This window comes from Triticum aestivum, chromosome 1B (genome assembly GCF_018294505.1).
Source record: "Triticum aestivum cultivar Chinese Spring chromosome 1B, IWGSC CS RefSeq v2.1, whole genome shotgun sequence".
In the NCBI taxonomy this organism is placed as follows: Eukaryota; Viridiplantae; Streptophyta; class Magnoliopsida; order Poales; family Poaceae; genus Triticum; species Triticum aestivum.
Window position 1 is genome coordinate 620337971 of NC_057795.1, and position 14975 is coordinate 620352945.

The following is a 14975-nucleotide window of genomic DNA, read 5'->3' on the forward strand; positions in this document are numbered from 1 at the left end:
TTATATCGTTGTTGAAGATCCTAATGTCACTAGCCAAAAAGATCTTGCTTGGGGAAAGACCGGCTGCGCATTTCAGGATGAGATACCCAAGGGTTTATTCTTAGGCTTCCTTTGGTTTGTAGGAGTAGGAATTTTATAGGATAGGATTTTCAAAGGAAAATTTCCTTTGAAAGCCCCCTTATTTGTAGGATATGAACCAACTCTTCACATTTCAAAGGAAAAACCAACGCCCAAATGGAAAATTTTCAATCATATGCATCAAATGACATCTCTTTTCCTATGGGAATATATATACACATCATCTCACTTTCTATGATTTTCCTATTCCTATGAACCAAAGGAGGCTTAGTATTATTATCATTTGTCTCGGCTGCCTCTCGTGGTTGCTAACATCGTTTAAATCGTCATCCAATACATTCCTACTTCCTAGCCTTCTATAACACGAATTGAACCTAGACAAACCACTTGTTCCACTTGGACATGGACGCCAGGATCTTGTTGCTTTTGCCGATGGAGTCGTCCACACCATGCAACTGCGAGCAAGAGCAGCAGGAAAATTCATTAGTACGCACCACGCGGCAGGTAACGGAAGATGTAATCTATAGCTGAATGATGAGAATCACCCTCAGCTGGTTAATCATGTACTAGCTGCTTTTCTTCTACTTGACAAATCCAGGCAACTTACCCGAAAGTGATGCCAGAGAAAAGCTAAACAGCAGGCCGGGAGGGCCACGGAGTTGATATATCTAATGCGGAAAAGCTAAAGTTCCACTAGCTTTGGGGAATTCGCCTCAGAAATCAAAAGGTCAAATATTTGTTTCATTTTGTAAACGGTCGACATGCACGATATGTTTCTTGACCGGAATAGCAAAGTGATCAAATGGGGAAAAATCTCTTTCTTGATACTGAAAACTGCATACTACCAGTGGGAGAAATGGATCTTATTTTGATGATTTGGCATTATTAAAGTTATTTTGCAACTCATGTTCAAAGAAGCAGGATGCGTGTGCGGTATCCAGAAGTGACTCATCTAGCACCAAACCATGGTCTAACTCCTGTACAAAAGTTTGGATAACTATATTCTTACAGCTGTCATGCCTAGTGGAACTAACTGATGAGTACTTCATAAAGGACTGACCAGTTTCCAATAAGCATATATGGTGTAAATGCATCAACATCAAAACAGAAACTAACTGATGGCATTTCTTGTCTATGTAGTTTGCTAGCTAAGGTTGTTGCTGCTGATCAATATGTAAGGCCAGAAAAGATCAATCTATAAATAATTGGACGAGAGAAGGTAAAAAGAACAAATTAGCTATAACGATGGCTCAAAGTCCCAAATAAAAGTAAACTTGAAAGATCAAAGTACATACTGTTTTGTGAGCATGCATCAGTGTCACTCGTTGATTATGAAGGTTCTGAAGAATCGACACGCCGATTTCTTCTGTATCAAGTGCTGTTATTTGGCTTTCTCTAATTCTGTCGGAAGACTGGTTTAACCTTTCTGATGTCATCATCAATCTTCCTCTCTGATCAGATGAAGCCTGACCCATGATATAATAATTGCAGAAGTACATCAGAAAGGAAATTGTGCCATGATAGAAAAATTGCAAACATGACAGATAAAAGGAAAGGCAATATAACACAGAAATAACAAGACAGTTGTAGAGGCATCCAGTAATAAATTGGCACAATAATCTAGATTTCATCTTAATATGTCCACTTACATACGAACGAACTAAATTCCGAGCTAATGAATGGATGGAAGATCATATATAGGTTTACTTGAAAATTTATGCCATGAAGCTTTCCTGCAACGAAAATAATACTCCCTCCGTCCGGAAATACTTGTCGGAGGAATGGATGTATCTAGACGTATTTTAGTTCTAGATACATCCATTTTTATGCATTTCTCCGACAAGTATTTCTGGACGGAGGGAGTATATATATTCAAGAGCAACGGTATCAATTAATAATTAAAGTGATAAATAGTATGAAATGAATGTGCCTCTGTTATTTTGCCCATACTTTGCATGGTAACGCATAATACATCCAAGACTGTTGAACTGGGAATATGAGGTTCGAAAAAGTACAACTGCAATCGCTTATTGACAAAAGAGTCCAAATGTGCTTCTGATTTCAAGCACAGCCCGGCTCTGTATTATCATAGCTATAAACTGATTATACGAAAGGCATGTATATAATTCTAAGTTTCTAACCATAACCAAAGCACTAGACTTGACAACAGTGAAAATTTCAAATTACAGACCTAACTGAAGTTCAAGAAATAGTAGCAGTGCTCACTTCACGGATATCCATGCAAACCATTTAAAACCAAATAAATGATATGGTACACTTCTTTAGACACCACAATCCTGCACACTGTTCTACATATCATGTTTCAAAGGTGTGCGTTACACTGTAACCCATCAATATCACAATTCAAAGTCTTATAGGGTCACACACTGATAAATTATTTTCTGATGGAACATACATACATACCACAGAAGCAGAATCTGTTAGAAGTACACCATTGTTGTCACAAGTGAGTACTTCTACTAGAATATCAGATAGTGTGCGAGAGCGCAATAAACATAATATTTGGCGTAAGGCGGAAACGTTAGGGATAGGGAGCTCACCCCGAGTGTATCCGGCATGCCGGAGTCGAGGAGCTCCTCCCGGGTGGCCTGTTGGGCATTAGGCGCCGAGGCCTTCTTGATCTCGCTCTTGATGTTGTTGAGATCAGACTTGTACTGCCTCAGTTTAGACAGCAGCCCGGCCTTGACGGTTGGCGGCAGGCTCCGCGCCTCCAAATCCATCCTCCTGATCTGCGGGCAGGCAGCCAAACAGAGACAGGACGCATAATCAGACGACTGAGCTATCACAAGAATTAAGATGCACAATCTCGGAAAAAGCTCCCTTCCCCTCGCGTCGCCCCCTCCAGGGCGACTTGGGGGCTCCAAACCCTAGCCCCCCCCCCCCCCCCCGCCGCCCCCCCCCCCTTCCCCCCCCCCCCTCGCCGCCGCCTGAGGCTGCCGTCGGGCAAGCCCGGGGCGGCGCCAAGGAAGGTGGCGGCGAGGCCTTCGCTGCTCTGCTGCTGCAGGGGGCTGCGTGCTCCGGGGCGGCGGCCCTGGTCGGAGTGGTGTCACCGGCCTTCGGCAGGCGGTGGCACGGGCGTGGACCGGCGACCTCGGCCGTGTGGACGGCGGGCAAACCGGAGGTCGCGAGCCAGGGCGTGCCGGCATCCATGGCTGTTAGCGGCGCCAGATCTGGCCGCCCCTGCATCTCCTGTCTCTAGATGAGCCTTGCCACGGCCAGATCTGGTCTGCTTCGTCGTGGGGCGCAGGTTCTCGTGTCGTTGGGGAGTGGTTGGCGGGGATGTGAAGACCGGGAGAAATCCCAGGCCGGCCTTGCTGGTCTCGACGGCGGCGACGCCCGAGGGCGCCGTTCCCCTCCTTGGAGGCGCCGCCAGGGTATGTTCCTCTGCCCCCTCCCCCTCCTTGCCTCCCGGGAGAAATCCTCATCTTTGATGGGCGGCGGCGGCGCCCTTGGCGTTGCGCCCTTCCTGAAGGCGCCGCTTTTGGGAGCTAGGTGGGCGTGGGGTTTCTTGGAGATATGTTTCGTGTGCAGCGGCGGCGGTTGCTGACCTCCCACGACGACGGCGTCTTCCTAAGTGCCTATCGGGAGCTATCTGGTCTGCTGCGGGGTGCCTTGGCCTCCTGGGCGAGAGGGGATCGGGTTCCCCTCCTACGGCGGCCCTTCTCAGCCCACCTTGAGAGCTTTCCGGTACTCGCACTTCGGTTCTCACTGCCTTCTTGTGAGGTCTAGCTGCTGCTCGTCTTCGTCCGTTCCGGCCGTTCCGGCAGCTCTTCCTTTTTCGTGACCAATCCGTGGGCTTTGGCGGTGCCCTGCTCCTGGTGATCTGTTCGTGACTTGTTGGGCAAGCTTGGTTTCTTGCCAGATGCAGCCTGCCGGTAGGGATGGCAATGGGTGCCCATTACCCGCGTACCGTGCAGGTAAAAACCCTATTAGGGTAAAGGTATGGGATAAAAATTTACCCATGGGTACTTAAATGGGAAAATATCATACCCGTCGGGTAGAAAGGGTACGGGTATGGGATCGTATAACCCATGCCCGCGTACCCATGTACCCATCTAAAATGTTAACAAATGGGTTTCCGTTAATATCCTAATGTATTAATTTCTCCCTCCTAATCACGCTAGATAAAAACTCTAATGTGTAGTCAAATTATCTCTATGATTTATCTTGATTTTGTGAACTTAAAGTGTATATCTATGTGTTGTTATGTATGATTATGTGTTGTTTTTTAACATTTTTATGTGTCACTTTATAGGCAAGTATTTTTGTTTATGAGAATGTGTTATTGTTACAATATGTTATTGTACATTGTTGTTTAAACTTTGTTGCTATTAATAATTTATGATTGTATATTGCTTTTTACAAATATTTTCTACTCAATTGATGTGTTGTAAATGCGGGTATTTTTACCCGCGGGTACCCATATACCCTGTCTGGTGATGGGTATGGGAAAAAATTGTACCCTTGACGGGTATGGGTATGGGTGATGGGTAAGTTCAGGGTGGATGGGTAAGGGTATGGGGTAGCTCCACCCGTACCCATACCCCGCGGGTGCCATCCCTACCTGCCGGCGACTACCTTCCAGGTTCTAGGGTGAACTGCTCTCTTGTCAACGGTGCGGCGCCTTTCGAGCCAGGCGAGGAGGCAGGGGCCTTCTTTGACATTGGAGCTGGGCGGATGTGTTGGGTCGGGGCTGCTGGCGATTAGGCGATAGCGTGCCCTGCTTCGTCGTTGGACATGTTGATCCAGCGGGCATTCTACTTCTTCCACGGCGTTCTGATCACATTGAGGACTTCTTCATCGCCGAGCGGTGCTTCTCCTGTTGATCTTTTAGCTTGGTGTGTAGGAGGCTTGTGAGCTGCTTTCCAGCGCCTTTGTATCTTGCCATTTTCTTTTCTTTCTTGTGCTCGTTCCGAGTTTGTAATCCTGGCCGGTTGATGGCTTTGTTAATTCAAAACCGGGCTCTTCTTGCGCCTTCGTTCTAAAAAAAAGATGCACAATCTCTACATGAACTAAGAGGAAAGTTTCCACACCACAGCTTAAAATTAATGACGGCAGACCAGTGTGGTAAAAAATCTGCTCATAGAAAATTTAGTTCAGTCGGCTTTTACCAGCGATTCAGACTCCTGCACGTCCGCCTGGATCTCGGACAGCTTCTGCTTCTTCTTCTCTGGTGAAGGGAACGAGAGAGGAGGAACATCAGACCAAGGCGTGGGAGCAACCGGAAACCTGGGGTTCCGAGCGAGAGAGAGGCGTGCGTGCGTGCGTACCGCCATCGAGGGCGGAGGCGGCGGCGCACTTGCGGGAGAGGGCGGCGGAGATCTCGCAGTACTGCCGCTCGTAGCCCTCGAAGACCTCGCTCATGGTCGGTCGTTTCCCGGTGAATCAGCGGTGGCGGGCAGTCGAATCGGATCGATGGAGGAACGGGTTGGAGCTGAGGCGGTGGATCGGCGAGGGGGAGGGGACGGCGGTGGGGTGCCGTGTCGAACCGGTGCGCCGGGGACGGGACGCGGACGAGTGGCCGACGTGGCTATCTGGGCCAGCCCGGCCCAGACCACTCTTAAACGTACGTAACCTGGGGTTAATTTGTTGGGCTAAGGAATTTCTCAAAAGCCACTTAAAAAAAGGAATTTCTCAAAAAGAAATTGTTGCATTCATTCTCAGTTGTTTCTTTCAGCTCATGTGCCTCTCATTGTCGCTAATTTTTCCTAAATTGTTATGGTGATGGATCTCTTAGTTTTAATATAAGATCATCCTAGGCAAACTCCTAGCTTACAACATCATGGTCCCCTAAAAAAAGCTTACAACATCATGGAGGTAGGGATATTTATAAAATGTCATCGTAAACAGACCTCTTACCTTTGAGTAACAGAGTCGGAAGTCCTGTTCTTGAGGAAAATAACGCTCAATGATGTGGGTACATGTAACATTCCCAGTATCACACTACAGTGATCACCCTTAGTTAATGCCATGTCAGCAGGTTTAACAGTGCCTAACAATCATTTGCATCTCAAACTCCTAATTCAAACTTCAATTAAATTCAAAGTGGAAAATAAAAGTTGTTCAAATTAGAAACTAAAATGTGCATTAAATGGCAAATAATTCAGAGTCAGTTATAAAATTGTAACCAACATTATATGGATTAGTTAAGTGACTCTAACAACCTGAAACAGCGGCTAACAACAATATTTAATAACCTTTTAATTAATCTAAATTTAATATGAAATAGTATTTTGCCAAAACTAGTTTTTGGTGCTAGGATATATTGCACTGCAATTTATGAGCTAGTTCACATATTTTATAAAAATCATTTAGGTGCCCAACATTTTGCAAGCGGAAAAGAAGAACAAAAAAAAGGAAAAGGAAAAGCAAAGGAGAAGAAGAAGAAAGAGAAAGCCCCTGCCCCACTGGGCCAAACGGCCCAGCTGGCCGTCGGCCCACACCAGTCGGCCCAGCCCAACTCCACCACGGCCTCCTCCTTCTCCCCCCGTTCTCTGTTCAACCGACCGAGGCGCGCCCACCGTCACGGCCGAGCCAGCTCGCCGGCAGCGCTGCTGGGTGGATAAGGCCTCCACCGAGCCCCCTAGATATTTTCTCCCACACTCACCCACTCCCCTCTCCATCTCCGCCACTCCCCCCTTCTCTCTACCGAGCACAACCGAGTGTGGCCGCCGCCACATCTCCGTCGACCCTGCGGCCACCGGCGCCCGTTCGTCCTTCCGTGCTGCCTTGGAGCCTCTGCCGGCCTCCGCCTCATCGTCCGGCGCTGCTCGCTAGATCTAACAAGCCCTGGAGCGTCGGATCCCCTTCTTCCTCCTCCGTGGATCGTCGGACGCCGCCGTCACCGATTCGACCTCCCCTGCGCTCCCGAACCCTAAGGGGCCTACATGTGCCCGCGCTGTAAGCTCTGCCCCTTCTCCTCCTTCTCAGCACGCTGCTGCGCCGCCCTAGCTATCTGTACGCGTCGCCGCCGCCATTGTCGTAGACCACCGTGCTGTCGTGCTCACTGCCGGTGCCCGAGTCCCTATCATGGCTAGCCGAACACGTCCTCATGCTCAGGGTGGCCTTGCGAAGCCCCCTGCAGCTGTCGTTCACGCGCTAACGCCGCGGAACGCTGAATGCGCTCCGACCTGATTCCGGCCGCCACCGTCGCATCGCCATCGTGGCCACGGCCGGCCGAGCTCACTTCTGAGCACGGTGTCGTGCTCATGGCACGACCAGGAGTCCGTCGAGCCCTTTTGCTCGTCCTCCCGAGCCCCCTAGCCCTGCTCGACCTCACCCAAACACCGACGTCTACCTAGCTCGTCGCTAGCGATGCCTGGGCCTTCCCCTGCTCCGGTCGATGGCGCAGATGGATGCGGTATTCCGCGTGTAGCGGAACGCGCCTCTCCTCGACCGATTTGGTGGCCCTTGGGAGAATTTCGCCGGCCACCCGTGCCTCCGCCGTGAGTTTTGGCTCGCCAGAGCAACTCCGGCACCGGCCGCCGACGTGGCTGAATGGGGCCACCCCCTAGGTCGCTAGCAAGTGGGCCCAGGTGCCCCGTTTGACCTGGTCAACGGTGGTGACGTGACAGTCACTACCACTGATAGGCGGGTCCCACAGCATAAAAAGTTTTACAAATAAATAAATTGCTAATTAAAATCTGTTAATTAATTAGCTAATTAGATAGGCACTGACAGTGGGTCCCACTAGATAATTAGTATTAGTTTAGTCTAACTAATTCCGCCTAATTAGCTGAGTCACTGACCAGTGGGTCCCACAGGTCAGGTTTGACCTGGTCAGCCGACTGCTGACGCCAGCATGACCGCAGCCTGACGCCATATTCATTTTTTAGGAAATTCTGTTAATTTAAATATTTCCAGAAATAGTTTAGAACTTCAGAAATTATAGAAAAATAACCGTAGCTTGGATCGGAAAACTTTATACATGAAAGTTGCTCAGAATGACGAGACGAATCTAATTGTGTCATCTGTTTCCATGTCGGAACCCTCTACGTAGGTGAACCCATAACTTTTAGCCCGTTTCCTGTAGATGAATAGTGCATATAAACCGATTAATAAATCCAACTTAAAACCTAAAATAACTAACATGACTTAGACATATCTTTAGGCAACCCTGCACTGCACGTTAGCTTAGCATACTCTGTGTTGCATATGATTACTATGTATTTATCTGTTTCTTCTCCCTCTTCTCTCCGGCAGACCCCAAGACCGATGTTGTCCCTGTGATCGACTAAGTCACCGAGGACACCACTGACGACCCTGCTTTGCGGCTGAGCAACCAGGCAAGCACCCCCCCTTGAACATTCTGATATCGCCTATTCCTCTTCTCTCTTATGCTTGCATTAGAAATTCCTGCTGCTACTGCTTTACCTATTTTGATGCATAGCCTAATCTTGTAACCTGCTATTGTTACCTACATGTTTATCCTAAATTGCTTAGTATAGGCTGGTTAGAGACCCATCAGAGACCCCATGTTGACCCAACTGCCCCGCTGGATTATCAGAAGACCCGATTAACGGGATTGAAAACCAGGCCCCGGCACCGCACAACACTCCCCTTAGTTGTACGACACCGCAGTGTTACTATCGAGTGCTGAGGGTGATACCTCATTAGAACTTCTGATGCTAACTCTGTGGAGTAGTTACCCGGTCGTGGTCATCGAGGGTGATTCCTCCTTTTCCACTTCCGATGACGATGCTGTCGTGCAACACCTCAAGTGTGAACCTCGAGGGTGATTTCCTCTTACGTTCACCTTAATGTTTACATCAGGTGGGAATCCAATGAGGGTGATGCCTCGGGTTCCTTCTTGATGTGGTAGCCACATGGATTGCCTTTACATTACTATTGTTATTGATTAAAGTGGATAAAGACGGGTCGGCCCTGAGTGGTACCCGCGCGAGCATGTGATGCGAGTGATGTGGAGTCGGGTTGACCTGGAAGGTTGAAAGCACAAGTGCTCCCTGGGTGATTTTGGTAATTATGTCAACATATCTCTTGTTGGACTAATATTTCTACCTAGTATATTTCAGATGAGTTCAACATTGGAGTGGCATGGACATGGACAAGAGGATGTGGAACCCCTTCAAGATGCTAAGGAAAATGTTGGCAAAAGCTCAAGACTCTACATTTTCATTTTAGTGATCCAAGATCACATTGAGTCCATAGGAAAGGCAATACTATTAAAAGGGGATGAGGTGTTGCTTAATGACTTGCTTGCTCAAAGTGCTTAGTAATATGCTCCAAAACCCTCAACCACTTTCTCATATCCACATATGTCCTAAACCTAAATGTCAAAATCGGCCCCACCGATTTTGTCTATCCGGCACCACCGAGTTTCATCTGATACAGCCACTGCCAAACCCTAGTCACTTCGATCTCACCGATGGGATCTCGGTCTCACCGAGATGGGCTTGCAAATTCTCTGTGACCTTTTGCAACAAAATCAGTCCCACCGAGTTTGTGCAATCGGTCCCATCGAGTTTGCTTGACCAATCCTCTGTTTGCTTATTACCAAAATCGGTCTCACCGAGTTTGAGTAATCGGTCAAACCAAGTTGAGGTTTTACCCTAACCCTTGCACATCGATCCCACCAAGTTGACCTTGTCGGTCCCACCAAAAACTCTAACGTTCACATTTTGACCAGAATCGGTCTCACCGAGTTTTATGATTCGGTCCCACCGAGATTGGGAATCTGTGTGTAACGGCTAGATTTTGTGTGGAGACTATATATACCTCCCCACCCATTCTTCATTCGTGAGGAAAGCCATCAGAATGTGCCTACACTTCCAGCATTCATTTTCTGAGAGAGAACAACCTACTCATGTGTTGAGACCAAGATATTCCAATCCAACCACAAGAATCTTGATTTCTAGCCTTCTCCAAGTTGCTATCCACTCAAATCATCTTTCATCCATAGCCAAATCCGTGAGAGAGATTTGAGTGTTGGGGAGACTATCATTTGAAGCACAAGAGCAAGGAGTTCATCACCAACACACCATCTATTACCTTTTGGGGAGTGGTGTCTCCTAGATTGGTTAGGTGTCACTCATGGGTTGAAGTCTCCATCAACGTGGATGTACGATAGCACCACCTATCGGAACCACGCCAAAAATCTCCGTGTCTCCAATTGCGTTTGCACACTCCAATCCCATCCCTTTACTTTCTTGCAAATTGCATGCTTTACTTTTCGCTGCTCATATACTCTTTGCATGCTTGCTTGAATTGTATTGTGTATGCTTGAAATTGTGTTAATCTACCACCTCAACTTGAAAAACTTAAAAACTGCCAACTTTATTTGTTGAGGGTCTAATCACCCCCCTCTAGACACCTCTTCTCGATCCTTTAAATGGTGCCCGCGAGATAACTACGTGGTGTGGCCAGGCATTCTTAGCCCTTGCCGCAAGTCCTCAAGATGGGACGACGGGGTCACATCGACCGCGAGTCTCTGCTCATTACCGCGCGCTCCTAGTCCACTACGATTTAGATATTTGATCTGAGGGGCCTCTGGCTTGATAGCACTAACCATCACGTGGGCATAGTATGGGCGTTCTGCGTCATATGCATCAGCCGAAGCTTAATAGACGTCATGCGACTGAGCGGCGCGTGCCGGGTTGGACCGCGTAAGCACCTGCCTTTTTTAAGCAGGTAGCTAGGTCTGCTCACCGGCCGCGTACACAACACGCAGGAGTGCAAAGGGCGATGGGCTCGAGACCCTGCACACTTAGGATGTAGACCGGCATGCTGACCTCTCTATTAAGCCTAGGTCGGGTTGCGGCGTATCGTTTGGCTGAGGCCGGGCATGACCTAGAAAAGTGTGTCCGGTCGGAGTTAATCGAGCGTGGGTGCACCCCTGCAGGGAAGAAAACATCTATCGATAGCCTGTCCTACAGTAATGGACACTCGGAGTTGTATCCCGATTCGATACAACTAGAACTGGATACTTGAGATGAGAAATGGATAGTATGGCTCTGGGATTGCTTTCTCGCAGGGAGTCGAGGAAGGACCTTGGGGGGAGGTTGATGACACTACTACTAATTTACTTTATGCTAGTCTACACTCTTCTAATGCTGCAAGACCGCTGAAGATGCGGAAGATGCTAGTCTTCGATAGGACTAGGCTCTCCCCTCTATTCTGCCATTTCTGCAGCCCAATCCACATATACAGCCTTCCTTTGATAATGTTGCATATGTAGTGTAGTGATACGTCTCCAACGTATCGACTTTTTCTCATGCTTTTCCTCTTGTTTTGGACTCTAATTTGCATGATTTGAATGAAACTAACCCCGGACTGACGTTGTTTTCAGCAGAACTATCATGGTGTTGTTTTTGTGCAGAAATAAAAGTTCTCGGAATGGAACGAAACTTTGCGAGGATTTTTTATATCAATAATAAGAATTTCTGGAGCCAAGACCTGCAGGAGAGGGGCACTTGTTGGAAATATGCCCTAGAGGCAATAATAATATGGTTATTATTATATTTCCTTGTTCATGATAATTGTCTATTGTTCATGCTATAATTCTATTAACTGGAAACCGTAATACATGTGTGAATACATAGACCACAACATGTCCCTAGTGAGCCTCTAGTTGACTAGCTCGTTGATCAATAGATGGTTATGGTTTCCTGACCATGTACATTATATGTCATTGATAACGGGATCACGTCATTAGGAGAATGATGTGATGGACAAGACCCAATCCTAAGCATAACACAAGATCGTGTAGTTCGTTTGCTAAGAGCTTTTCTAATGTCAAGTATCATTTCCTTAGACCATGAGATTGTGCAACTCCTGGATACCGTAGGAATGCTTTGGGTGTACCAAACGTCACAACGTAACTGGGTGGCTATAAAGGTGCACTATAGGTATCTCCGAAAGTCTCTGTTGAGTTGGCACGAATCGAGACTGGGATTTGTCACTCCGTATGACGGAGAGGTATCTCTGGGCCCACTCGGTAATGCATCATCATAATGAGCTCAATGTGACTAAGAAGTTAGTCACGGGATCATGCATTACAGAACGAGTAAAGATACTTGCCGGCAACGAGATTGAACGGGGTATTGGGATACCAACGATCGAATCTCGGGCAAGTAACATACCGATTGACAAAGGGAATTGTATACAGGATTGATTGAATCCCCGACATCATGGTTCATCCGATGAGATCATCTGGAACATGTGGGAGCCAACATGGGTATCCAGATCCCACTGTTGGTTATTGGCCGGAGAGATGTCTCGGTCATGCCTGTATGATTCCCGAACCCGTAGGGTCTACACACTTAAGGTTCGGTGACGCTAGAGTTGTTATGGGAATTAGTGTGTTTGTTACCGAATGTTGTTCGGAGTCCCAGATGAGATCCCGGACGTCATGAGGAGTTCTGGAATGGTCCGGAGATAAAGATATATATATATATATATATATATATATATATATATATATATATATATATATATATATATATGGGAAGTCCTTATTCGGTCGCCGGAAGTGTTTGGGGGTTTATCGGTATTGTATCGGGACCATCGAAAGGGTTTCGGGGTCCACCGGGAGGGTACACCTGCCCCGGAGGGCCCTATGGGCTGAATATGGAGGGGAACCAGCCCCTAGGTGGGCTGGGCGCCAAACACCCCTAGGGCCCATGCGCCTAGGGTTGGGGGGAAACCCTAAAGGGGGCGCCCCCCTTGGCTTGGGGGGCAAGCCTCCCCCCTTGGCCGCCGCCCCCCTCTAGATCCATCTGGAGGGGGCCGTCCCCCTCTCCCTTGCCCCTATAAATAGAGGGGAGGTGGGAGGGCTGTAGCACCCTTCCCCTGGCACAACCCTTCCCCTCTCCAACACCTCCTCCTTTGTAGTAGTGCTTGGCGAAGCCCTGCCTGAGAACTGCAAGCTCCACCACCACGTCGCCGTGCTGCCGGAGCTCTCCCTCAACTTCTCCTCTCCCCTTGCTGGATCAAGGAGGAGACGTCCCGGGCTGTACGTGTGTTGAATGCGGAGGCACCGTCCGTTCGGCATTAGATCGGATCTCCTGCGATTTGAATCGCCGCATGGACGACTCCATCACCCGCGTTCTAGTAACGCTTCCGCTTAGCGATCTTCAAAGGTATGAAGATGCACATCTACTCTCTCTCTCTCTCTCTCTCTTGTTGCTAGAATCTCCTAGATTGATGATACGTCTCCATCGTATCTATAATTTTTTATTGCTCCATGCCAATATTATACAACTTTCATATACTTTTGTCAACTTTTTATACTATTTTTGGGACTAACATATTGATCCAGTGCCCAGTGCCAGTTCCTGTTTGTTGCATGTTTTTTGTTTCGCAAAAAATCCATATCAAACAGATTCCAAACGGGATAAAAATGAATGGAGAATTTTTTTTGTAATATATCTGAATTTTGAGAAGTGGAATTAACGCGAGACGATGCTCGAGGGGCCCACGAGGCAGGGGGCGCGCCCCTGACCCTTGTGGACACCCCGTAAGGCAGTTGTTGCCCTTCTTTCGCCGCAAGAAAGCTAATATCCGAAAAAAAAATCGTGTTCAAAGTTTCAATCTAATCGGAGTTACGGATCTTCGGGAATATAAGAAACGGTGAAACGGCAGAATCAGGAACGCAGAAACAGAGAGAGACAGAGAGACAGATCCAATCTCGGAGGGGCTCTCGCCCCTCCCACGCCATGGAGACCATGGATGTCGGAGTAATTGACCACGGGTACCCCGAAGACGGCAAGACAATATTTTAAGACATCGGGGCTAGCAAAGTCCCTCAGCCCGACTGCCCGGCCGCTCCTGCCGGCTCCCCGTCCGACTGCTCTGCCCGGCCGGCTGTCGGCTACCGACTGCTCCAACCAGCCGGCTGCCGACCGTGCCAACTAGCCGGCCGCCGACTGCAGCCCGACCCGACACCGACAAGACTCCGACAAGACGGCCATACCACGGAAAAGACAACCGTATCGCGACGCCATCATGTACAGTAACACTTGTCCCTGGGCACTATTTATGAAGTGACCCAGGGGACAAGGATGACACACCACCATGCCTTGCCCATGCCACCACTTAGGTTACTTCCTAAGCTAGCCATGCCTATATATATGGGCACACATCCATCCATCCAGGATGGACTCATTCTCTCACTCACTCACGCATGACCACCCACATGCTCACGGCCATGAGCATGGCCGGCCATTAGCATGCCACATACGAGGCATATACGAGGCCAGACGCCAGATGCCTATGGCACTGACCTCAGATACAACTCGAGGAGCACTCTGTACCAGATATACCAGATATACTCAGACATGCAGGAGTAGGGGTATTATCTCTCCGGAGAGCCCCGAACCTGGGTAAACTATTGCGTGCATACCCGCTCCCGGGCCTATCAGCAGCAATCTTGCCCTCACACGAAGCCACCTTGTGGCATATGTCGTCTTGCACCCCCCGTGAGAATACCACGACATTTGGCGCCCACCATGGTGTGGTACTACTATTATGCTACCACGCTGCTGCTGGTTTCGCAGTCCGGATGGGACCACTTTCGTCATCACCGCGGCGTCGCCGTCGTCTCTCCGATAGCGCTCGGGGGCCCAACGTCAACACGCCCTCAGAGCAGCCGCGAGGGGCGGCTCGTCCTCGCCATCGGCCTCTTCGTCTTTATCATCGCGGCGTCGTGCCGCCTCTCCGATAGCGCCCGGGGGCTCGACATCGACATGCCCCCGGAATGGCCGTGAGGGGCGGCGTGACCTCGCCATCGGCCTTGCCTTCTTCACCACCACCGCAACGCCGACCGTCCATCCGCGCGCGTGGCGCACGCATGGTCTCGTTTCGGTCGGCCGTGGCCATCCATGCGCCGCTCGCGTCTGCTGCTCCTGCCGAAACGAGCG

At 48.9% G+C, this 14975-nt stretch overlaps 1 protein-coding gene across 1 annotated transcript; it reads right to left on the reverse strand.

The window, feature by feature from the left end:
- Nucleotides 1–237: 237 nt before the first annotated feature.
- On the reverse strand, nt 238–5636 carry LOC123142915 (vesicle transport v-SNARE 11-like). Its single transcript, XM_044561628.1, has 5 exons — nt 5370–5636; nt 5211–5269; nt 2640–2828; nt 1374–1544; nt 238–533 (listed from the first exon to the last, which is right to left on the reverse strand). Exons 1-5 carry the CDS (start codon nt 5461–5463, stop codon nt 453–455), a joined length of 594 nt encoding a protein of 197 aa, XP_044417563.1. The 5' UTR covers nt 5464–5636; the 3' UTR covers nt 238–452.
- Between the last annotated feature and the right edge of the window lie 9339 nt (nt 5637–14975).